The sequence below is a fragment of the Lynx rufus genome, unplaced genomic scaffold (genome assembly GCF_022079265.1).
Source record: "Lynx rufus isolate CCGP_SWC_20201006 ecotype Redwood Valley unplaced genomic scaffold, mLynRuf1.p SCAF_17, whole genome shotgun sequence".
Taxonomy (NCBI): domain Eukaryota; kingdom Metazoa; phylum Chordata; class Mammalia; order Carnivora; family Felidae; genus Lynx; species Lynx rufus.
The window spans coordinates 10380290-10405575 of NW_025814831.1; the positions used below are offsets into that span (position 1 = coordinate 10380290).

At 55.9% G+C, this 25286-nt stretch overlaps 1 protein-coding gene across 1 annotated transcript in view; it reads left to right on the plus strand.

Moving 5' to 3' along the window:
* The first annotated feature begins 14467 nt into the window (after positions 1–14467).
* The window catches only part of CLMN (calmin), a 110380-nt gene continuing 99561 nt past the window's right edge, over positions 14468–25286 (plus strand). The window contains exon 1 of the mRNA XM_047079791.1: positions 14468–14549. Within this exon, the coding sequence (XP_046935747.1) occupies positions 14468–14549 (82 nt within the window). The remainder of the gene's footprint in view (positions 14550–25286) is intronic.

The window sequence follows — 25286 nt, forward strand, 5'->3', positions numbered from 1 at the left end:
CAAAGGCAGCCTCTGCCTCCTGTCTGCACATAGTCTCCCCACGGTGATGACACCCTCAGGTAGGAAAAAAGGGGCTTGACCCACAGTGTCTCACCCCTTTTCAGGGCAATAGTTATCGCCCCCCTTGGCCGATAAGATGAGAGAGACCCTTCTACTGTCATCTCATTGGTCAGGGCTGGTCATGTGGCCACTGCTAGCCACAAAGGAGTCTGGGAAAGCGAGTCTCTAGAACGACACGTTCCTGCAAGGAAAAAAAGGGGCTGGCCGTAGCTGCTGGAGACCCTCAACGGCGTAGGCCGCAGGCTAGTGTAGGAATCGTTCAAAGCCGCTTTGGGCTGCTGGGTCACCACCTGTAAGGGGTTCAGATCCATCGGCCTGCAAAAGGACGGGCACAGGAGACTACGCAGTGACCAAGCAGGCTCCCGGACACGGAGCATCCCCCTCTCGTCGCAGCCTGCGGGAAGGGGGTGTTAATCCCACTTTTCGCAGAGTAGGGAACAGACACGGTTTGCAGTCCTTGTCTGGCGTCACACAGGCCGTGAGTTCAGTGCAAGGGCGAGAACGTGAACCTGACGGACCTCACTCTGAAGCCTCTGCCCCAGCCCTCGTCCAGCCCAGTGCGCGCTGAGGAGGCGGGCGTCTCTGTGACTTGTCCTCCAGGCAGGGGCGGGGGCGGGACTGCAAACCAGGCTGGGGCTTGCACCCCACGCCGCCTCGGGTCAGAACTCTCCAGCACCTTGGCCTCCGAGCCGGCCCCACGGCAATGACGCCACGCGTGTTCCTGTCTCCAGCCGGTGTTGATGCTGTTCTCCCCGCCTCAGCAGGCTCTCCCCGTGGCAGGACCACCCTGGGGCCAGCCAGGCGGCGTGGTGGAAAGACCACTGGCCACCCAGCAGCCTTCTGCTGTGACAGAAGGTGACAGAAACCGATCTGGCCAACTTAGGCAGAAAAGGCCAGGCCCAAGAGAGTCTCCGAATTGACCAGACTCTGAAGGTAGAATCAGGCTGCCTGGGGGTAACGATGGGGCAAAGGACCGGTCTAGGCAGCAGGAAACAACGAGGGGTTCTTCTCAGCACCCTATCCTACCCTTTTTCCTGGGACCAATCAGGCCCAGCCATCTTCAGGGATTTAACCCCTGTGCACGAGGTGCACACTCTAGGGATTGAGAGACAGAGCCTCCGGCGGGCTGAGCTGGGTCCCAGACCCACCCCTGGGCCAAAGGATGCGGGCACCTCGATGGACAATCTCGCCATCGGGCCCATCAGGAGAAAGAGGCAGTCCCCTCAAAGATGGCAGGGCACTATTATCAGAAGGAGCGGGAATCGATGTTGGACGGGAAAAATGAACACCTGTCTAGCCCGGCGCCTCCTCCCGGAGGCTCAGTTTCCTCATCCGTAAAATGGAAGACGTTGACATCCGTGGAACTTGAAGGCGGGGCTCGCTCCGTGCCCCCGTGCGTGCCCGGCACCGGGTAAACAGCAGCTGTTCACGTGCCAGCCCGCGGGCATCCCACGCTGTCAAGACCCTCCCTCGGGTCAGCTGGACAGTGAGGCGGTCAGAACTGGCGAAAGGCGGGATGTTCCTGGCCGCTCCTATGAGTCCAGAAGATGTTTCCTCCTCCGGGAAGACAGGAGGGCCACACCAGCATTCATTCCCACGTAACCTTACAGCCCCAGAGACGCTAAATGCCTTCCGCGGTGGGCACCGCCGAATCCGGCCCCAGGTCTATGTCGCCCCGAAGTCACGGGGTGGGGGCCGTGCCGCACACCCAAAGCGCCTCGCCGGCATCGGCCGGGGACTCTGCATCCTTCAGGAGGGCGCGTGGAATCCCTCAGTGAGCTTTAGGCCCCTTGAGCGCTACACATGGTTCTGCTTTTCCTCTGCAAGGGCATCGCGTGGATTCACTTGAAGTCATTTGGGGGGCGAACGAGGTGCCAGATGCTGGCACACAGCCTCCCCCCTCGCTCTGCCCGAGAGGTATATGAAGCTTTCATTTCTGCTTTGCTTACAAAAATAATGGTTCTGGGGGCAGAAGGACACGTGAAATGAAAAGGAAATTACAGGCAACGGGCCAGCCAACTCTCGGTTTCCAGATGCACGTCAAGCCACCTCAGGAAACAGGCCCTCCCCACAGGGAGGGGCTCCCAGAAACCCTTTTCGGCTTCGGGACATCCCGACGGAGAATTAGCCAGGGCCTTGCCTTCTCACCTGGGACCTGTCACCGTATTTAGCAGCGTTTAAGAAACAATCCCTCCCCCCCCCCCATCGCTGCTGATTAAAAGGAACATCAATTTTAATGGGGAGGTGTCACCAAAGCCTGGCCGAATGCCCTAACTGGGAAGGTCACCTTTCCCAGAGTGTCTGCGTTCCTTTCCTTCCCAAATTAGGCGCCGGTGTGTGGGAGGGTGAGCCAGTCTTTTCTACTGGGTGACCTGCCTCTGTCACCTCACAGGAGCCAGGATCCAACCGAGGTACTGAGTATACCCCAGTCGTTTCTACAGGGTTGTGGGGTTACGGGTTTTCCTGGGACTGAGGCCTCACCTAGAAACCCTGGGAAATTGGATAATCCCTCCCCGAACCGTCTTCTCCTGTGTGCCTTTCATGCCTGTGCACCTGGTCGGCAACCCGGCAAACTGGGGACACGCAAATTGCAGCTCGTGAAAACGGAGAAGTCGGACGTTTGAACGGGCCGCAGGGTCTCTGCCCAACCTCTTTCCCAAAGATTCACTGAGGCTGGGCGGGAGACTGGATGGGTTTCCAGCAAACAAGGGACAGAGAAGGGGAGAGGCTGTCCGGTGCCCACGAGTCCTGCCTAAGTGCCTGGGAAGCTTCGTTCACGTCGAGCTGTACCATTGGGGCGGTTAAGCGTTCGACTTCGGCTCGGGTCACGGTCTCGCGGTTTATGAGTTCGAGCCCTACGTGGGGCTCTGTGCTCACACCTTGGGGCCTGGAGCCTGCTTCCGATTCTGTGTCTCCCTCTCTCTCTGCCCTCCCCCATTCATGCTCTCTCTCTCTCTCTCTCTCTCTCTCTCTCTCGCATGTGCACGTGCTCTCTCTCTCAAAAATAAACATTTAAAAAAAAGTAAGTACCATTTTTCAAACTCCAGTGATGTGGCAGAAGGTCAAGTCCGGGACCTGATGTGTTTTCTCTGATGCACACGACAACCATGAGGGAAACTTGAGTGTCCTACTGTGTGGGTGAGGGAAACCGAGGTTTCAGAGAGGTTAAGACACTTGTTCAAGGGCACACAGCAAAGCGAGACAAAGCGAGGATAGCCCTCAGGTTAGTCTGTCGTAAAGGGCATAGGCTGTCCAGTCTCACGGACTTTGTAGGGGTGGGGAGGTCTGAGTGGCGCCGTGAGAAGTGAGGGTTTGCCTGGAGGGTGGTGGCCGAGGGGGAGGGAAGGGCAGCAGAGGGCCAGCCAGGTGAGCAAGGATGTTGAGCGTGAAACCACCTGGTGATCTCGGGAGCAGGTGCTTGGTGGTGCGGGGGGTGGAGAGGCAAGGCTGGAGGGCCTGGTCCAGAGCGGGAGCCAGACAGGGGACAAAGCAAGGGAAGGACATTCGTGGGCCCCTTCTGATGATCTCAGCCACCTCTGCCCATTTGCCCGCTGGCCTCCAGTCCCCAGCTGCCGGAAGGAACGCAGTTCAGGTTCTCCAATCAGACAACACAACCTGGGCTCAAATCCCAGATGCATCACTTCCTGCCTTGCGAGGCCTTGATGAAGGGACTTACCCACTCTGGGAAATGGGGCCATAGGGTCCCAGTGAAGTTTTATAAAAGAATATAGACTTAATTTTTTAATGTTTTAGGTTCACAGCAAAATTAAGCAGAAAATAGAGATTTCCAGTAAGTCCCCCGCCCACACACACACACACACACACACACACACAGCCTCCCCCACAGTCAACGTCCCCCAGCATTGGTGGTGCATTTGTTAGCCTCGGTGAAACTGCGTTGACACATGTTGTCTGTTACCCAGTGTCTATACTTTACATCTGGGTACATTCTGTGCTTTGACAGATGTATAATGACACGTATCCACCATCACAGGGGCCTACAGAGTGATTCCACTCTCCGGACCGTCCTCTGTGCTCTATTCATCCCTCGCCACCCCTAACCCTTGGCAATGGCTCATCTTTTTAAACGTCTACCTACTTCTGCCCTTTCCAGAATGTTCCATAGTTGCAACCTACAGTAGGCACTGTTTGCAGATTGGCGTCTTTCACTTAGTAATATGCGTTTAAGTCTCCCCCGTGGCTTTTTCGACTTGCTACCACTTTCCCTAGCTTTTCTTTTGCGTGGAACACTATTCCGTTGTGCGGATGTATCACAGTTTATTTACCCACTTACCGTGGAAGTTTTCAACAAGGTGATACAGGAAAGGCATCGCGAACTGTTCCTGGCACCTCGTAGGCATGCGGCGAGGACCCCTCACTGTCCTTCAAGCCATCTGATAAGCACCCCGAAGGCGAAGCCTGCTCCAAGGCAAGGTCAACCCTTTTCCAAAAGCAGGACCCCAGTGGAGGTGGGACCCCAAAGGAAGAGAGGCTCCCCGGGTTTCTTGTGGTCGCAGAGGCCCCATTCGGCGGTGACAAGGGCCAGGTTGGAGCCGTGCCCTGAGCGCTCCGCTGAAGGGTGTGAGGCCACTGGGCTTACAGGATCCTTGAACTTGGTTCACAGAGAGAGGAAGGGCTGGTGTGGCCTTGGTCGCAGACCACATTTCTTGCACACAGCTCATTTTACCGATGAGAAAGCATTTGCAACATCTCCCGTGCTAACTAGCCAAGAGCCTTTGGTGCCAATTTAGCAAAGCCATATTTGAAGGTCGCTGTACTGTCACAGGGAATTCATGATAGTGTTACTTCACACACCAGCCCCTAAGGGTGTAGGTTAAAGTTAACTAATGCACCCACACTCATCCAGAAGTTTCTACTGAAACGCGATTCTGAAGACGGTGACAGGCGTGTGGCGAAGGCTTATTATCCCTCGGCCACCACCCTTCCCTCCCGGGCCTCAGGAACTGGCCTTCTCAGTGACTAATCTCATGCCTTTGGGTGGGTCACAGACCAGGCTGGAAGCTGGGTGTGGAGGTGGGAAGGGGGATGGCTGGGAAGGCAATAAGGAAAGACAGAGTGAGACGGAAAGGACACTGGCCTCAATTGGGAGCCTCAGGTTGTCCTAATTTGCGATGTGGCCTTGGAAGTCCCTTCGCCTCTCGAGAATCGGGCTCATCTCTTCTCTGAGCAAGTGGGCTGGGCTTGCCCTGACATTCCTTGGAAAATGTGGCCGGGCGCTGCCCACAGGAGCATCACCCTGGCAGCTTCAGGTCTGCCCCAGGGCCCGATCATTCCAGGACAACCCCTTGCTAGCCAGGAGAAGGCGAGTTCCTCCTCGTCCCCCCGGCCGCCCTCCATCTGCCGTTGCCCAGAGCTGAGAACCCCAGATCCTCTGGCTCCGGCATCCATGAGGGCAACCCGCTAGTGCCCCACCCCCTCCCGGCATCAGGGCGTCTCTTGGCTCCCATTACCCCCCCCACCCACCAAGGGCCACTCCCATCAAGACAAAGTTCTCATCCATTTAACGGAAACGTTGGTATCGCCGACCTAGACTTTGCGTTGGGCTGGTGGGGTGTTCGACTGAAAATTGCGAGGGGCATGTGTTCATGACACGCTATGGGCCATGAATGCCGGGGACCCCTTGGGACCTAGATATCCATGCAGATATCTAGGATGGAGGGAAGTTTGCTCGGGTGGGAAGGGAGGACTTTGGGCTGCCCACTGAAGGATCCAAGGGCTGAGCAAGCAGAAGAAAGATGGTGGGAGGGAAGCCCAGTGGGAAGAACAGCCAATATGCAAAAGCCAAGATGAGAATAACAAATAGGGAGTGGGGGGATTGTGTGGGTGCCTCGCCTCCCGGAGATGGTCCAGCCTGTCCCCTGCCAAAGAAGTGCCTCCATTTCTCCAGGACTTCTTCCACTTTCCTTCTTTTCCCTCCCTCCCTCCCTTTCTTGTTCTCTCCTCTTCTTTTGACTTTCTTCACCAAATATTTCGTGGCACCCATCACATCCCGGCCACCGTTCTGGGCATGAGCTGCACGTGGGTCGCAGGAAAGCGAGGGACGAAGATAATGAACATCCCGCTCCGCAGATGGATAGTGGGTTACAGGGGGTGGGGGGGTGCCATACGGGGAAGTGTCAGGGGGTGCTAACAGGGAAGCTGTTCTCTGGGAGGGGTTGAGGAGGGCAGCACTGGTGGATCGTTTGGAAGCCATACCCACAATAATGCCCCCTATCCAGAGGTGGAGTTTATTTCTTTCGCTCCTGAATCTGAGCTTGGCTCTGTACTTGCTTTGGCCAGTGGACAGTAGCAAGTGTGACACAAGCAGAGGCTTAAGAGGAGCTTCTGCATCGAGGCTGGCCCTCTTTAGTGGCCCTTGGAATCCTGAGACCGTGATGTGACAAGCCCAGCCAGCCTGCTGGAGAGGCCACACTGAGGAGGACTGAGGCGCCCCCACCAAGAGTGTGCCAGCTGCCACACACGTGAGCCCATCCTAGAGCTTCCCGCCCAGCCAAGGTGCAGATACAGGAGTCCAGGTGAGACCAGCACCAGACCCACCCCGACTGGCGACCATAGAGTCATGAGCTAATTCGTGACGATTGCTAGAAGTCGCTACATTTTCGAGTGGTTTGTTACGCAGCCAAGACTGACTGATACAACCGGGAAAGGATTCCCCAGTGAAGGAAGATCTGAGCTACATCTGAACAACAGGCAGGAATTCACCAGGGAGAGGCGAAGGGAGGGTAGAGAACTCCAGGTGGAGCCAAGAGGGTGTGCCGTCTGGCAGGAGGCAGAGCTGCGCGTTTAGTTTTTAACAGTTTGTTGAACATACGCAGGAAAATGCACCAGTTGGTGAAGTGTCACGTAATGCATAAACACAGGGTAACCAGACCCATATAAGAAACAAAACACGCCCTGCACCCCAGAGGGTCCCCTTATGCCCTTTGCCCGCACCACCTCCCTCCCAGCCTGACCACTACCCTGACTTCTATCAACGGAGAGGGAAGTGGTTTTGAACTTCTTACTGGGTTCTTAACTTTTTTTTTTTATTTTGTAGTGTTTTATTTGTGAGAGAGAGAGACACAAAGGTGCTGTGAATCTTTTGAACACACATGTTGAGGACTATGTATGCATTTGTGCTCGGTATAGAACAGCAATGGAATGGCTTGCCTAGTAGAGCAATTCTTTTGAGTAACTGAAGGGAGCAGGTGGACTGAACGGGGCTCGGGGTGCTTTGGGGGAGAAGTGAGACCCTGCAGAGTGCCGTGGACATAGCAAAGTTAACATTTGACGCTAGCTACCAAGGATGGATTTGGGGAGATCGCAGGAACTTGACAGGACTTGCTGCTGGCTTGGATGCAGACTTTTGCCCCTTCTCCTTGGACTCTGCGTGTTAAAATCCATTTGCACAGCACGAAATACATACTTTTCTAGCAGAGCCACGCTGAGGGTTCTTTACAAAGATAAGTTGCCATTTGAGATGTACAGGGGTCAGCCGTGGAAATGCCTGCCAGCATTTCACATAAACCTAAGAAATGTCCCCACAGAGGGCAATGGAGCGAGTATTTTTGTTCCTGACCTTTTAGGGGACAGGTGCCTCCGGTCATCTTGTTTCCATAAGGCTAACAGTTGGCTGGATTTATTTTCCAGTGACTCCCTAATATGAATGGTTCCACTTAGTTGCCTGGGCAGGTTCCAAAAGGGTACAGAGCAGAAAGATCAGACTCGGTTTCTGCATAATAATATTTGAGGTCAAGTCTCGTCTCTGTTAACCTACGACCTGTGTGACCTTGGGGATGCTACCGAACTTCTTTTGGTCCTTAGTTTCCATCAATAAAATCAAGACGGTAATAGCACCTCCTTCAAAGGATTAAATGAGATAATGCAAAGCACTGGACTCAATGTTTGGCAAATAGTGAGCTCTTAGTAGCTGTTAGCTGCACAGCAGACAAGAGATACACAGTAACTTTGTTGAAATGGGTTTGCCTGTGCTGGCGCCGTCGGCTGGAGGGGCTGGCCCAGGGATTCTATTCGCACCAAGTTTGGGCTTTTAAAATCACCCTTCTTGGGATTATCATCAACAAAGTTTGCTTTAGATTCCAACATGTTAAAAAATTATATATATATATTTCTGCAATGTTGTTGCAAACAACAATAGAGGGTGTTTTTGCTGGGTCTACAGCATCCTGTCTCTCCCCACCTCCCCATATTGCCAACATCTCCCACATCGCCGGGGAAAAGGTTTTCATCATTTGCTTTACTGGAAAATATACTCTCCTTAAATAGTGTTCTAATGTCTGCAAAAAAAAAAAAAAAAAAAATTAGCAGCACTGTCTCTAGGGAAGCAGCCTTTGACTATTCAAACCTGGAAGAAATGAAGGGTTTTATTTGTGGAAATTGGGACATCCGGTGCTGTCTACTTAGGGAAGCAGATTTTTTTTTTTTAAACCACCCATCAACACCTACACATACCAGAAAAAAAATTAATAAAATCCCAGAGAACACATTAATATTTTACATTATAGGTAATCTTCCAAGTTGAGGGACAGTTTTTCTTCTGAGTGTGGTTCATTTTATGCCACAGGAATGATCTGAATCTTACTGAAGTCTCACCGGAGCATCTCTTCTCTATATATGTGTCTTTGATCTCAAGCCACCCTGCCATGCAGGAACTCTTTTATCTTACAGATAAAAGCACAGAGGCCCAGAGAGGTTAAGAACGTGCCTGAGGTCACACAGCTCAGACCATTACCATCTGCCCACTGTCCGCCACACCGCATATCTTCCCTCCTTTTTGCCCTAGCCTGATTCCTTCTGCTTCTCAGCATCTCTCTCTGCCACCATCCTTTGCATCTTGTCCTACGGGATTCCTGGAGGCAGACAGAAAACATTGGGAAAGAGTCAGCAGGAAAAAAAATTGGCAGAGAGCTGGCCCTCCTAAGGCATGGAGGAGACCCTGACCCTTCTGAGGAGCCCGGGGCTCAAAGAGTTTTAATAATTACTGGTTGGTGGGGCGCTTGGGTGGCTCCGTCGGTTGAGCATCCGACTTGGGCTCAGGTCATGATCTCATGGTTTGTGAGTTCAAGCCCCCTGTTGGGCTCTGTGCTGACAGCTCAGAGCCTGGAGCTTATTTCGGATTCTGTGTCTCCCCCTCTCTCTGCCCCTCCCCTACTTGTGCTCTGTCTCTCTCTGTCTCTCAAAAATAAATAAATGTAAAAAAAAATTTTTTTTAATAATTAAAAAAAAATAATTACTGGTGGGTGAAGTTTAAATAGAACATGTTGAGTCACACACACCACTAATACTGAGGACCGTCCAGCGCCGTGTTGGGCCCTGGAAATACAAAGATGAACTGGGCGGCCCTGCTTACAAGGCCTTCCTGAGGAATTTGCACAATGTAGGTGTAACAGACATGCGCAAATACTAGAAGCAGACGCCACAATATTCCTAAGCCAGCCACAGGTACGGTCAACTCCACCGTCTTGAACAGCGGAGAATCTGTCTCTACAGCCGCTGCACCCCTGTGGGTTACTGCCATCTTACCCCCGTGTCCCTGAGACCGACAGGGTCCCGAGCTCCTAGCCTCCACCTCCGACTCTTCCTCCACACCACAACTAAAGGGCCAATCTGACCCAGTTTTGTCCTCCAAAGGCTCCTCTCTGCCCTGAAGACAAAGTCCAAACCCCTGAGCAGGGATTCACAGGCAGATTCTGGGGTTTGTCCACTGTTGGGTCCTAGTATGGGGCCAGGGCATGGGTAGTCATTCAACCAGTGTTTGTTCAATGAATAAACGAGGCTGCGGGGGCGGGGGGGGAGGGGGAGGGGGCGGTCTTCATGCTACAGGGAAGCCTTGTGACATCATAATGCAGACCCTCTGCCCAGGAAGTATTGTTGGGCTTTTTGAAGAATCACCATTGGTTAATCTATCTAGGACCCACTATAGCCTCTTAACTGGACTTACTTGAAATTAACTTGAAATTCCCAACAGGTTTCATACGACGGCGAAATCTTTTCAAAAATGTCACGTAAACACGACAATACCTAAGTATACGTGACTAATACCAAATTGCTAAGTGTTTGTCTGGTCCACAGCTCAAGTCCAGTCGCATGTGGGTGATGTGGGCAGGCCGTGAGAAGTATAGTTCAAAGTGTGCTTTTGCCCTACCCTGTGACCTTGGGATGGCGTCTGGGCCGCTTTAAGCGCCACCTAAAAATGACCCTGCTCGGTTGGCCTCATGAGGTCACTGTGGAGACCAGCTGAGCCCTAGCCGCAGAGGGGCCATCCAAACCCACAGTGCTGTGCACGTGTCACGGGTCACGACCATGACCAGAGAAGGCAGCTTCCCACCGGCTGGAGCCCCATCACACTCCTCTCCTGCAAAGTGGCTGGGGGTGGGGGGGTACACTGCGGTTATCTTTGTTGTTCTTAATCCTTCCCAAAGGGGGTGTGAGATGTGGATGTGCAAACCCTCTGTCCAGATTATCTGCCAGAAGTTATCCATCGCCATTAACAGAAGCAGGAAGATCCCTGGGCCAGATGTTTTAGAGGTCCTGAGGGCCTAGAGGTCCTCAGTCGGCTAAGCATCCAACTTCAGCTCAGGTCATGGTCTCACAGTTTGTGAGTTTGAGCTCCTCGTCGGGCTCTGTGCTGACAGCTCAGAGCCTGGAGCCTGCTTGGGATTCTGCGTCTCCCTCTCTCTGCCCCTCCCCCACTCACGTTCTGCCTCTCTCTCTCCCCCCCAAAAATAAATAATTACAAAAATAAAAAATAAAAAAAAGTCCTTACAGAGGGAGGGAGGTTGGACTTGATCTCTGAGGTCCTATCCAGGGATTCTTTGCGATTCTCTGACTCCACGTCCTTTCCCTTGGCAGAAGTCAGTTTTAAACAATGGCATAGCTTCTAGCGGCATTGGGCAATTTCTAGAAAATCAGTTTCTGGAAACTCCCGGGAAGCCAGGCCTTCAGGCAGAGTACTTTTCCTTCCCCAAAATAAAAAGGCAAAAGAAAAATAGAACTGTTAATTCAGGTAAGAGGCAAATAACGTCAATGCCCATGGATGTCACATGACCTTCTCTCCCAGCTGGTGCTCCAGATACAGGAAGTTGTACACACCCAAGGAAGGTACAGTATGGTATTTGCCTGGGGCCCGGGAATGTGTGCTTTACCCGCTGCCGGTATGTGAATATTTTTTTTTTACTGCCTCTGCAGAAGTTGACTTGAGCCCAGGACATAGGGATCAACTATTTGTCATTTGGTCCTTGCTTTGTGAGTTCAGGCCTATACTGGATCATCCATCCATCCATCCATCCACTCAACATGAGACCTCATTTGGTGCCAGGCAGTGTGCTAAGTGCTCAGACAGAGAAATTAATGAGACTGAGCCCCTGTTCTCAACGACACAGCTTACGTGGGGAAACCACCAAGTAAACATAATCATGATGTGACATCTTAAGATAGGGGTTCATAGGCTATTATGAGATTGTGCTGAATATTATGGGAATTGTAGGAGGTGGGCACTCAGCTGGGCTTTGGGGGTTTGGAGGAGGTTCTCTTGAGATGAACATGAGTTAGCAGTGGTGTGCTAGGTAAAGCAGAAGTACAGAGCAGGGGAGGGCAAGGGCATTTCAAAGGGAACAGAGTGAGCCAACGCCTGCAGGTGACTGGGGTGTGGCCAGACCCTGCAATCCCACATCCTGGGTAGAAAAGTGCAAAACCAGGATTGATGGGCAAGAAGGCGGCACAGGGACCAATCAGGGAGGGCCAGGGTCCAGAGAGAATGAAGGAAAGAGGGGTGATATTGACACACAAGCTCAGTGAATATTCAAGCACCTGTTGGGGGCCAGCCTCGAGCTTAGTGCCGGTTAGTGTGCTTAGACGGGTCCTAGTCCGTCTTGAAAACCACCTAAAATTCTCTGCACCTTGGTACAAAGAATTTCTCTGCACCGACATCTAGTACACAGTTGGTGCTCAATCAGTGGCGATCACGGCCCCTCCCTGCCAGGGAGTTGTTACTGCCTACACAGTGTTCCTCACACAAATGCTCCTCGACGATGCAGACTTCCATTCATATCTTTGTGTCGTGACAAATGGCCCATCCCTGCAGCTTAACATCCCCACCTCGTTGTTTAAAGCCTTCTGTTCCCTGAGACCCGCCTCTGGATGGAGAGAGTCTGATTCCCTTGGCTCTTTGCTTTGTAAAGAAACCGATTTTCAGCCGAACTCCCCCCTCCATAGCAATTATGGAAAATAAATTGAAGTGTAAAAACGGGAGGTAGCTAGCAGATGGGGCAAAATTAAGTGCCTGGCTACTAGCACCCAGCTCCGGAGGACACAGAAGCAGACCTTGCTCCCTGGAGTGTGAAATGAACACAGGCTCTCAAACCCGGTCGGGGATAAAGCAGCTCCAACCTCGAATCCGGGAGGCATGCGCCCAGGCACCCGTGAGTGCCCATTGGCTCCGTGGGCCTCCACTGGGCTTCCAGAGCCGCAGATGAGGAGAGCTGGGACAGGCTGGGGACCCTTGGAAAGGGTCTTGAGAGGTTAAAAAAGAATTTGCTGGTCTTCTGCCTGATGATAAAAAATATGTGCTCATGGTGAGAAACTTGGCAGACAGAACAAGAAGAAAGAAAAATCATTCCAGAGCTTCCCACCTTGACATTGCATTTCGGTGCATCCTCTGGTTAAACTTCCCCCTTGTCTGGTCAGCTCATCTGGCTTTGACGTTGGGTCCCCGATGGGGCCCTGGCACCTGAAGAGGGCAGCACACAGGAAGCCACTGGGGCCTGTGCCCACTGGCCCTGCCCAAGTTGCTTGCCCAGTGGTGGCTCCCCTCATCCTTCCAGTCCAGCTCTAAAGTCAGCCCCACCCAGAGATCTCTCCAGACCATTCCCTATCCCAACTACTCCCTCCAGTGGATTTTCTCCCTTCTGGAAGTCACCTCTATCTGTATTTTTGTTTCTTGGTTGTTGGCTGTCCACTCCACTGCCTACCCCCCACCCACCCCAACCCCACTCAGGAGTCTGAGTCAGAGAGTGGATTCACTCACCTTAAGGCCCTACCTCAAGGACACAGGGTCTGTGTACCAGTGGGGGCTGCATAGTTATTTGTTAATTAGGAAATAGCCCAACCATCTGGGTTCCTAGTAGTTCAGTAGCATGAACTTGGCAATGATGAACACAACCTATGTTTATGCCCATTTTTTTTCTCTTGTAACACCCCATATATAAGCCATTCTCTGTCTCTGTGTGTGTGCCCAGGTGCCTTCCACAGCTCTCAGGAGAGGGTCCAAGTAGTGAGCTAGGAGCTTGGACCTCATGCCCCTAGATCATTCTTCAGCCTCGGGTAAATTCCAAGACTCCGGGACCTCACTTTTTCCATGTTTGTGAAAGCAGCTAGGAACTCTGCCTGAAAGTATGGGTTGTGAGCCCCAAACAAGATAAGATCCTGGAACTCTCAAGAGTTAAAAGAAACAGTAACAAACACTCCCCCACCTCCACCCGGAAGGCCCTTACTCATTTTCAGTAAAGCCCCAGAGAGGGTGGCCCCTCCTCCCCCGGCTGCACGGGGTGGTGGCGATGGGGGTGTCGGGCTTCTCCCTGCTTCCCAGAATCTGGGGTCATCTCTGGACGGGATCCGCAGGGAGAAGGTTTCCAATAGCCAAACCTAAGAACGAAGTCTTTCTCGCTGCGGCTCCCCAATCTGGAGGCAGAGGAGAGGCTCCCCCTTAACTCCATCTCTGCATTCGTTCGCCCCTACCCGGGTTCTCACCGTTTCCCCCCAGGTGCCCGCGGGGGCGCACGGCCTCCCACGGCCCTCCCCTCCGCAGAGGTGGCCTCTGAATTGTGCGGAGGCCGGGGACCTGAGGTGGAGGGCTGTCTGCCTGGCCGTCCCCGGGACAGGGGTGCGCGGAGGGGCCGGGGGCCGGGGGCCGGGTGGCAGGGGGCGGGCCCTCCCGCGGACCAGGCGCTGGGACCCGCGGGCTCACCCCGCCCCCGCTTCGCGGCGTCGCCCCGCCCCCCGCCCCCTGAGACATCACAATCTGGGGGCCGGGACCCCGTGTCTCATCACCGCCCGTTTGCGACCAAACAATCCAAGCAACAAACACCCCCGGGGTGGGGGGGGAAAGAAACCGGCCCGAGCCCAGCCTCCCTCCCCCGCCCCGCCCCGCCCCTCGCCCCCCCCCCCGGGGCCCCCGCCCCCGGACGGGGGAGTGAGCGCCAGCCGGGCGCCCCGCACCCGCCGCCCCGCGCCCGCCCGCTGCCCGCCCGCGGCGGGGGCGGCCCGACCGCGCGCCCGCCCCGCCCGCCGCCCGCCGCCGCTGCTCCGGCTCCGCGGCGCCCTCGCCCGCCAGGCTCTCCGCCCGCCGCCCGCGCCCGGCCCCGGCGCCCCGGCCCGCCGCCCGCGCTTCATGGCTGCGCACGAATGGGACTGGTTCCAGCGCGAGGAGCTCATCGGGCAGATCAGCGACATCCGCGTCCAGAACCTGCAAGGTAAGGCGCCCCGGGCCCCCCACCCCCCACCCCCGCCCCGACTCCCGCCCCCCACCCCCCGGGGAGCGACGCCGGGTCGGGTGGCCCCTCGCCCGGCCGACCCCGCTCGTGTCACTTGCTGGGGGAGGGGGCCGAGACAGCCGCCCCCGAGCCCCCGCGGGGCCGCCCCGGCTAGATTTGCTGTCGCCCAGGGGGTGGGGCGGCACACGTGCGTGTGTGTGTGTGTGTGTGTGTGTGTGTGTTGGGGGTCCCGCTTTCTTTGGGGAGACGTCACGGCTCCCCTGAAGCCCCTGCTGCGAGTTTGGCCAAGTTTGAACGTGTGGGCTCTTGGGGGCGGTGGCCCAGGTCAGGGAGGGAGGAGAAAGTGCGACTGTGTGTGTGTGTGTGTGTGTGTGTGCGCGCGCGTGCGTGTGTGTGTGAGCTTGCACACCTCCCAAGTACCTCTGAGGCTCAGGGAACGGGCTGGGGGGCGGCGCTTGAGGGGGTGGGCCGGGGACCCGGGGCCAGGGGCACGGATGGGTGGGTGGGGGGGGGCTCGGCAGGCTCCCAGCCCATTCGGGCCACTTTGCGGCAGGGAGCGGCCCCTCCCTTGGCCGAGGCTCCACTGGGGAGTGGGCGACAGGCCCCGCCCGCCGGCCCGGGACGCTGGGACCCGCGGCTACCTTGTCACAAGGTGAAAGAGAAACTTGGGAGGTCACGGAGTCCCAAGGGCTAGGGGTGGCTCCCGCCACACGTGAAGTGTATTAAGAATTTATTCATTGTGGAAACTTCGAAAGCACGACAATAGTTAAAGGGAAAAAGTCACCCACAGTCGCCCGGTAACCCGTTCACCCACCCACCCGCCCAAAGAAAGCGGCTTTTCCTGGAGGTGTGGTTCCAGCCTCTCTCTCTTTTCATACGTGGGCTTTGCTGAACTAGAGTTCCACTTCCGGCCTCTCTTCAGACACATAGACCTGGCTGGGCCGGGGAACTTTCTTTAGCGGTTTCCTGGGCTGACCTGGGCTTCTAGAGATTCCAAGGTTGGGGGCGCTGCAGAGAGAAGCTGGGAAACCTGGACAGAGAGATGATAGGACTGTGGGTGTCGTCCTTCCCCGCCCCCGCCAGCAGGTGCCTGCCTTTACTGCTGGAGGGTAGGGAACCCCAGCAGGCAGGGTGCGGTCGGGGGGTGGCCGGGTAGTCAGTCGAGTTTAAACATTACACCTGATGGAATGTTCCCTGGGAGTCCATTTAGACCGGCTCCACCCCTAGGCTGTGCAAGGACAGTGCAAGCAAAGGTGACCCGAAATAGGGTGGTGGTGGGGGGGGGGGCTGGTACAGTAGACACTGGACCCTGAGTTTGCTCTGGGTTCCCCTGATCTCTTCTGGCTGTGATTTGTGTGAAAGGAGGAGGATCAGGCTGGATCCCTTTAGATAATAAGCCTCACATCTGAATCCTGTTGCCCCAGAACTGACATCCTATTTGGGCGTGGGAATTAGTGTCTTCTGCTAAGATGGCATGTGGTTTGGGCCGTCGTGGTGTGTTTGTGCGTGTGCATGCTAACCAATTCTTAATGCAACAACTTCCTGCGTTGCTCTAAGATCAGCTCCCGGCATACAGGGGATCGGGGATCGACTTTTGTGAAGGGATGCTCAGCAGTTTGAGCAGTTATACCTAGAATGATGAGAGAAGGCTTCACTGAATGGGGACAATTTGAGATGGGTTCTGAAGGTTAGGTAGGAGTTCACTGAATGGCCTCTTCTCTCAGCTCCCAGGGAACTGTCCTCACTTTTAGGCAATGCCAGTTATAATTTGAGCATCCAAATGGCTTTGCTATTTTAAAAGGTAAACGTTTAAATGTGTGTGTACGTATTATGTATACATCTTCTACGTGGCTACGTGTGTGTATAAAATGTGCATTAATCTTTAGTGCGAGCCCAGCAAATTTTTGCCTCCGGATGACCTGTGGTAACCACCATCCACATCAAGATGTTAATGATTTCCAGTACCCTGGATGGGTGCCTCATCGCTCTTCCCAGTAGGTGACACACGCACACAGGGCCACTACTATTCTGATCTTTATTACTATAGTTTTGCCTCTAGAACGTCACGTAAAACAGAAGAGTACGATCCATACTCTTTTGAACTGGCCCTTTTTACTCCACGGGATGTTGGTGCAATTCATCCACGTCCTGGCCTGTATTTCTTCAGTTTTTGTAGACGATTAAGGTACGATTCACATATCATAAAATTCACCTGTTTTAAGTTTACCATTCAGTAGTTTTTAGTAAGTCTCCAGAGTTGGGCAGACATCCCAACAATCCAATCTTGGAACATTTTCACGGCTGGAAACAGCTCCCCGGTTGTCCGCGTGTGCATCTGTTAGCTCCCAGCCCTGGACCCAGGCAACACGTAGTTCCTTGTCATTGGACTCTTCTGTCGCCTGGAAGCACCCCACTTTGTTGGTTGGCTCACCGCCGAGGGACATTTGGGTCGTTTGTGGTTTGGGGCTCTTGTGAAACTGTCCATCCCCTGGGGGGATGCTTGCGCTGTGGAGGCGCTGGCCTTCTGGCCCGTGGCTTTGCTGCCGTGGGACAGGAGGTGGGGCCCGGGGTGCATCCTCTCTCTCCAATATTCCCTTGGCTCCCCTGTCTTTTGACTGGATGCTTAGCAGATAGTTTCTCTCCTTGTCTCCGTGGTACTCAAGAAGTCTCGACCAAAGGGCCACGTCCAGAAGGCCCCGCTCGCTGTGCTTCGAGCCTCTGCCCAAAGCAGCTGGTGGGTGTCGCCGGGCCCGGATATGTCTGGCTCACCAGCTATGCGGGCCATGGGCGGGGTGGGGGTGGGGGGGCTCATTCATCTGAACGCCGTGTGGGTGGCAGTCAAGGGAGGGCAGGAGGAGCCCAGGCAGAAGGGTGGTTTGCTTAAAGCTGTGCGTTCGCTTACAGCACAGGTAGTCAAGAGCTGTTGTGGCGATGGCCGTGGGCATTTCACGAGTCTGTAATCGGAGGGACCAAGGAGGATGTCCAGCCTCCTTTCTCCCATGGCAGCTGTCGTCTGGTCAGGCAGTCCTATTCTTCGTACAAAGCTTTGACGCCTGTGGTCCTGGGGCCAGGTGCATTCCTCCAAAATGTCAGTCTTGAGGATGCTGCATTTCAGGGAGGATTGGTTCCCTAGCACAGCCCTGCGTGTACATCTCTCTATGGATCTACATAGTGAAATTGACTCAGAGGCGTCTCGACCTCTGCGCGTTTGCTCCTCGAACCCTTCGTCTATGTCCCTGAACTGGAGATCAGGTGTCCAAGCAGGGAGGATTGTGATGTCACCAGATCATCTCCCACGGAACCCTGGAACGAACACTTCCTGACCTGTCTTTGGAGGTCGGGGTGAGCTGGATAGAGAGCACGGTCTCTCCCAAGAGGCCTGTCACTCAACTTGCTGTCCCCGACACAGGGGCAGATGAAGCCCTCGTCGATATGCTCCCTTTGATGGCGATGGCTCATAATAAGTGTTTGCAGATCAAGGACTCGGTAGTGGAGAGCACAGGGGGGTGTCCCTCTGGGCAAAGGCTGCCCATGACCCCCTCACAGGGTCCCTTCCAAGGAAACGGAGGTGGCCCAAGCCGTTGACCTTTCCAGGGAGGAGAAAATAGACTTGTAGGACGCTGGCAGCTTCCTCCTGGTGGCCCCACTTCCTTGGGGCCTTGAGGGGTAGAACTGAGGTTAGAGGTGGCCGGTTAACCATCCTGTGCCTTAGCTCGTGGCCTGGCCGTGGGTGGTGAGGGTTCTGGTGCTCTCGTAATGACAAGGCGACTCTGGCTGCCCCCTTTCCCCCTTTGACCCGACCTCAGGGTCCAGCTGATGTCCCACCAGGTCTGACCATTGCTCAAAGATGGGGGGGGGTGTTGGGCCAAGATTCGGAGGATGCTCCTGTTCGGGTAGGAAGCCTCTGCCACCCTCAGAACTCCCAGCACGTTTCTGTTCTGTTCGGCAAACGTGTGCCCAGCACTGAGCAGTGTGCAGGCAGCGAGAAATTCAGTTGGCTCTCGTCCCTGCCTTTGAGGAGCCCGAAGCCAGACGGGGTCCCACCTGTCCTGCTTCCGGCTGTCCCCCGTTGCTCTGGCGCCTGTTGGGTCTGATGCTGTGAACCTTGACCCCGGCAATGCAGAACAGCTTGGTTAAGACCTGTTACCCGCAGCTGGGGGGTGCATGGAGTCAGGTGGGCCTGGGCGGACAGAAGTCTCTCCCCACTGCTGCTCTGGGGGAACGTAGGGGCGATGCCTCCCCTCCCCCCCACCCCCCTGCCAGCTGGGCCCTGCTGGCTAGTACCCCCGGAGCAGTGTCCCCACCCCTGCCTCCGTGTCTCCCTCAGTCCCAATCGGTCGGGAAGCCGTCCCGCCCGGGCTTGGCAAACAGGACCTGCGATTTGGGGCACTTGGAACTGACCGCCAGACAGAAGTGGTAGCAGTCTGACGGCTCGGTCCCCTGACAGAGCCGCCTGGGTGCCAGGCACGGTCCTAACTGCCACCTGTAATGTCTTCCGCCGGCCTTTGAGGTGGGTGCTGGTTTTCGGAAGTGGAGAGGTCAAATGACGTGCCCGAGGTCGCAGGCTTGTTAAGTGGGGCTGGGATGTGAACCCAGGTCAGACGGAGCCCGCTCGTCCTGTGGCACCAGCTCCGTGAGTCATGTGCACTGGGCGCCCAGGGAGGAGCTGGTAGCCTCAGGGCGGGGAGCTGGGAAGGCCCGTCCGAGGAGGGGCGTTGGCGGTCAGGCCTTGAGTGCCGAGCAGGAGGAAGCCCGACTGCACAGAGTCTCCGGGGCACGGCGCAGGAAGGAAAGTCAGGAGAGCCTGAAGGCAGGCTCTGGGCAGGACGGTGCCTGTGTGGTGAGAAAGATCGGCCCCTCCCGGGTCGTCCGCCCCCGTCCTGTGATTGCGATGGCTCCGGCCCAGGAGCAGGCCCTCCCCATGCTTGCCTCTTTATGGTGACCTCTTTATGGCTCTGGGCCCTGCGTCACCTCCTCCAGCCTACCCAGCACTCAGCCACCCGGCGCACGTCCCCGCTAATCCCTTCGGCGGGTCTCCAGGGCCAAACTGTGGGCCGAGGGCAGCACCCCGGTCCATCCCAGGGTAATAGCATCAGTTTCCGTGGACACGGTGATGTGAAACATGCTGGGCCACACTGGCTCACGCGGTCAAGTCCAAGCCCCTTAGCCTGGCATGCGGGACCCTCTGTGGTCTGGGGTGGGAGGCCAACCAGTCTCCTCTCCCTCGGCCACCCACTGACTCCGAGCCCCCCGGCATCCTGCCCTCCTGGCTCTTCTCTCCATACCTGTAGACCTCCTGTGCCTACCGCAGGGGGATCAGGGATGTCACTCGGGTCAGAGTTACCCAGCACCCAGGGAAGAGAAGGCACCGAGGAGGAATCGTTCCCGCCCCCACCTCCCCCCAGCTCTTGGACGACGCAGCAAATATGCCAGAGGTTTCTGTATGAGTACAAAATCAAATGCACAACCCGCTGCCTATAAGGACCCCAGTCCTGATCTGTGTGCTTTCTTCTAAAGAATAAATCCTCATGTAGAACATTTTGGCCGGGGGGGGGGGGGGTTGCTCCCTGCTGGAGTCGGGCCACAGGCTTTGAGTTAACTGTGGATTTTGCCTCCCAAAGACCACGTTCCAGACCTGGCTCCACCCCTAACTCGGGGTGTGGACTCTTCTCCAGGGGGGCCTTTCCAGGCGGAGCGTGCTGTGCAGCTCTGGGAAGCCCTAGCCAGGAGCTGGAGGCTGAAGGCCTGGCTCTGGGTCCTGGCACATGTCTTCCCATGGCTGTGCCTCAGTTTCCTCATTGCAAGACGAGAGGGCTGGGCTCGCACGGGCCCCTTGGAAGGTGGTTTGAGGAGTGACGCGGCCTGAACGGAGCATGTGCTCGCATAAAGGCACCCAGGTTCCAGTCCCTGGCACAGGCGGGCAGCCGGCATGTGACGGTGGGCGAAGCTGAACGCGGCCGGTCGCACCGCTGGGTTCTTTTCACTGTCAGGTGCTAGGGACTCCCCTCCCCCGTTCCCTGCCACTAAGGGTCCGCCGGAGAAAAGGTTGCAGTTGATAAGTTTGTTATAGAAGCACCCCTCGGTAAATGACGTGCCTTCTTGGTTTAGTCTTGGCTGCTCAATTACGGCTCCTGTGACAAGCCCGGGGAAGGGCTGGGACACCTCTGAACGAGCGGGGCAGAGTGCCCAGGAGGGTGTCGTGACCCGCCCACAGTCAGGGCAAAGTAGGGACCCCCGCCGTCCCCCACGTTTGTACTGAGGAACAAGAGCGTTCAGGAGCCATCCCGTAAAAGGTTTGTCGGTAGCGAGAGGGGGCCTCGGTCAGTTGGCAGCGGGCCTGGGAAGAGGTTTTGCCGCAGGGACGCTTATTAGTGGCCGTGGCCTGGACGCCATCGGGGCCCCCCAGAGCTGCCTGGGGTGGGCAGCCTCGTGAGAGAGGCCGAGCTCCTGCCTCGATTCAGCGCCCTGGGGACGCGGCCCCTTGCCCAAGAGGCCCAGATTACATTAACGGCCCTCCCTGACCCATGGAACACTCTGGCATTTAACTTTTGACTGGAACAGCTGAGGCACTGGATACGGTCCTGCCCGAGCAGCCTGAGGTCACGCCTGCCCTCTTCAGAGGGGAAGTGAGAAAAAGAAAGTAATTGTCTTTTTAGTGATGGAACCGTTCAAAGTGAACTCCCTGTTCCCATAGAAACCTTTTCTTATTTCTCCCACCCCCTCCCTGCACATCTTTTTTTTTTGTTTTTTACAGTGGTAGACTGTGTCACAGAAGCAATTAGAGGCGGCATCGCAAATCACAAATGTGGCTTTAAAGAATCTTTGGTGGGTTTTTTCCCCCCTCACCGGACTGCCTCCTTTTGTCTCATGAATTGTGTCAGAGCAGGGGGCGTGGCACCCTATGGTTTGCAGGCCGAATCTGGCCCGCGGGCTGCTTTGGTGAATAAAGTTTTATTGGAACACAGCTGTGCTCGTTTGTTTGCATACTGTCCAGGGCTGCTTTTGCACTACGACGCTCACTACGTCGTCGTGACGGGGAAGCACCCACAAGACCGAAAAGGCTGGGGCGCCTGGGTGGCTCAGTTGGTTGAACGTCCGTCTCTCGGTCGCGGGTCAGGTCGTGATCTCACGGTTTGTGGGTCTGAGCCTCGCGCCGGGCGAGCCTGCTTGGGACTCTCTGTCTCCCTCTCTCTCGGCCCCTCCCCTGCTCGTGCTCCCTTTCTCTCTCTCAAAATAAATAAACTTTAAAAGAGAACCAAAAACATTTACGATTTGGTTATTTAATCTTTGGACCGTGGGAAACCAGAGAGCTTCCAGTGGGATGGCAGGGACCTTTCTTCTAAACCCAGACTTGGCACAGGACAGGTAGGGGATGCTTGGGATGACATCAGCAGGGGATGCCTGTTGCCTGTACAACGGCCCAGGCTTGTTTCCTGGAGGGTAGGTTCGTGCCTAGGGCGGGTTCTGGCCCTGCCTTAGTGAAGGACTTGCCCTTGAAGCCTGGCCATTCAGCCAAAGAGCAGTTACCGAGTCCTCCCGAAATCCGGGGAGCTGGCACAGAGGGGTGAATGGGCCACTGCAGGAGTCCCCAGTGCACATCACGAGGCTGAGATAAGCGAGTTAGGACTGAGGGTGCTTAAGGGGGGTGCTGCAGGCGTCTGGGGGCGAGGCGAGGCCCAATCGAGGGGGGGACGCTGGGGGCGGGGAAACTCTGTAATTGCAAATCTGCAGAGTGCAACCAGGGAGCCGGGGGGTGTATGCCGGTGGGTGGGGTGTCGGCTCTTCAGTAGGATCGTGGCCGGGGTGGGGGTCGGGGGGAGCACAGGGAAGCGGTCTCGCAAGTAGCCCGTGCAGCTGACCTTTTCCTCTTCTTCTTCCCCTTCCCGAGCCCTCTGAGACACTGCTTCCGGGAGATTATAGTCCAAAGTCCCCCGAGGACGAGGACAGGCCCGGGAGGATCTGGGGGACCTACAGAAGCCCTGCAGTCATGTTGCTGTGCAGACCTGGGGGGCCCGATTGGAAGGACCTTTAGGGCTCTGACGACGTCATGCCCCACTCCTGCTTCTCTCTCCTGGGGGGCTCTCCATGTAGGCAGGAACCTCAGCGATATTTATATCCCTCTCCTCTTTTAAACTATTTTTAATCCTCGATGGTATGACATACTTAAAAAGCAGGGTTCTGAGGCCTTGTAGCTGGGAACTGGGGCGGGGGGTGGGGAGGGGCCCGGAGATGACCCTGCCGGTTGGGTGGTGAAGTCACTGAGCCCTCACATTTGCATCCTCCGCTCGCCCTCCCCTCCTGCGTCAGCCCTGGTCCTCTCGCCTGTCCCTTCTCACCTGCCTCTGCCAACATCCTCCTCCTCAACTGCTAGGACCACTGCCCAGCTGCCTCCAGCACCTCTAATCCCAGTTCATCGGGGCGGCCCGAGATCCTTCCCTGGTTCAGTCTTCTTTGCCCTCAGGAAGGAGCCCTGCTGTGTGCTCTCCCCCCCACCCTTCTCCCCTCCTTCCTGGAATGAACCAGACCCCGCTGCACTCCCCCCCACCCCCACCCCAGGCCCGCCCGTCCTTGTCCCTGTACGTGTGTCTGCATGACTCCTGCAGAGAATGACCACGACCTGGCCTAGAGCAGCCTCCCGGAACCTCGCCTGCACCTGCCTGGGCAGAAATCACAGCGTCTTCCTCTGGACACGGGAGGACCCCTGAGTGGGTCCCTGAGTGGCTCATCCCGTGAGCCCCTATACTATGGATTAGGTCTTTGGAACTGTTTGCTGTGTTGCTGTAGGCTGAGCCCCGTGCCCTCAAAGACAGTCACATCCTAATCTCCGGAACCTGGGGTTACGTTACCTCACTTGGTAAAGCGACTCTGCAGATGCGATTAAGTGGATGTCGACGTTGAGATGGGGAGATTATCCTGGGTTATCCAGCTGGGTCCAGTGAATCCCAAGCATCCTTAGGGAGGCAGGAGGGCCAGAGGGGGAGAGAAAGAGAGGGGGAGGGGGGCAGATGACTGGAAGCAGGTCATAGTGATGCCATTGCAGGAAGGGGCCGTGAGCTGAAGCAGCAGCTTCTAGAAGCTGGAAGAGAGAAGAAATGGAGTCCTCCCTAAGAGTTCCCCAGAAGGAGTGCAGTTCCGCTGAGAACTTTGATTTTAGTCCGTCAAACCCATCGCGGGCTTCTGACCTACAAAAGTGTTAGATAATCAATTGGTGTCGTTTGAAGCCACTCAGCCTGTGGTAATTTGTCACAGCAACAACAGGAAACTAACGCGCGAATGAATTGCAAATGGCGGCTATCAAGCCTGGCCGACACCCAGGCGGTGGCATCCAGCCCGAGCTGGGAGTGTAGAGACCGGGGCTCTGGCCACAGGGCTGCCACCAGCTGACTGTGGGACTTGGGGAGGCTGCCTGGCCGAGGGCAGGAGAACAGGGTTTGAGGGGACAGGAGAGGGGGCTGGCCTGAGCCTGCAGACTCTATCCAGGCGTCCACAGGCAGTGCAATCTCCGCGTGATCTGAGATACACGCAGGGCTGTGCACAACCAGGGGACGATGTCACGGAGCCCATCCTCTGCTCTGTGGCCCCGGGCGGTGTGGATGGCTGTGGCAGTGAGAGGGTGACATCCCGGCAACTTCTAGGCACGAACCGTGTTCCTGGGATTCAACACACTCTGGCAGCTGTAGTCTCCGTTCTAATCTTCATGTTCCGGTCGGGTTGAGACACACGAGCGAGCGCGGTCCGGGCCATTTGAAACGGTCTTCTACTTCGCGTGACGTATCGACGCCTGCTGAGAACCCCGAGAGCACAGCATTCGGGAACCGGCTGATTGGCAGTTCCCAACTTTGGGTAACATTCCGTCAGGGGTTAAAAGCCGCAGGCTAGACTCACGTTGACCTGGCACCCGGGAAGGAAGCTGGACCAGGCTCAAGGATGTTGGGCAGGAATCGGCCAGCTTTGGGTATTGAGCCTTCCCCGAGGGGACTCAGCGACTCAGCCGTCTATGGTCACGTACCTACCAGGTTCTTCACACTGTGACACAATCGAGTGCGAATTCCTAACTGACGGTTCCTGATTAGTGATTCCCGGGAGCAGAGCTGAGAAGAGCGGGTGCAGGGGTCCCCTTTTGAGAGGCTGACAGAATGAAATCCTTGTAACCTTGAATTATGGCAGGACTGACTGGAGGCAGCCACGGGAAACCAGCCTGTGATCTTCGTCATGGGTTGTGATAAGGGCAGTGGCAGATTATAAAGCAAGGTCACCTACACCATAGCCTTTAATTCCACCATAACCCCTGAGGTTGTATCCCCTCTACAGAGGCAGACGCCGAGGCCCAGAGGAGGTCAGAAACTTGACCCTGTCCTGCAGCCAGACAGCAGCATGTCTGGGGTTTCATTTCACATTGTGCCATCTGAGACCGACCGTGGCCCTCCACCCTCCACCCCCACCGGCACTTGCTGGGGGCCAGTCTGTCCGAGGTATTCGCTTCCCTTTCATGCCCACAAGGGACTGTGGAACTCTCCCTTGGAGAGCCGGTCTGGCCTTTGAGCTTGACTCTGATCGAAAACAAAACAAAACAGTGATACCTTGAAAATCAAAGCTTGGAAGCCTTGGGCCCCAGTAGCAAAGGTGTTGGCAGGCCCAATGATGGCCTGTCCGGTTCCCAGAATTGCTGTGGGCAAGTGCCATGAAATGGCATGTGATGGCTTACCTGTAGGGGGA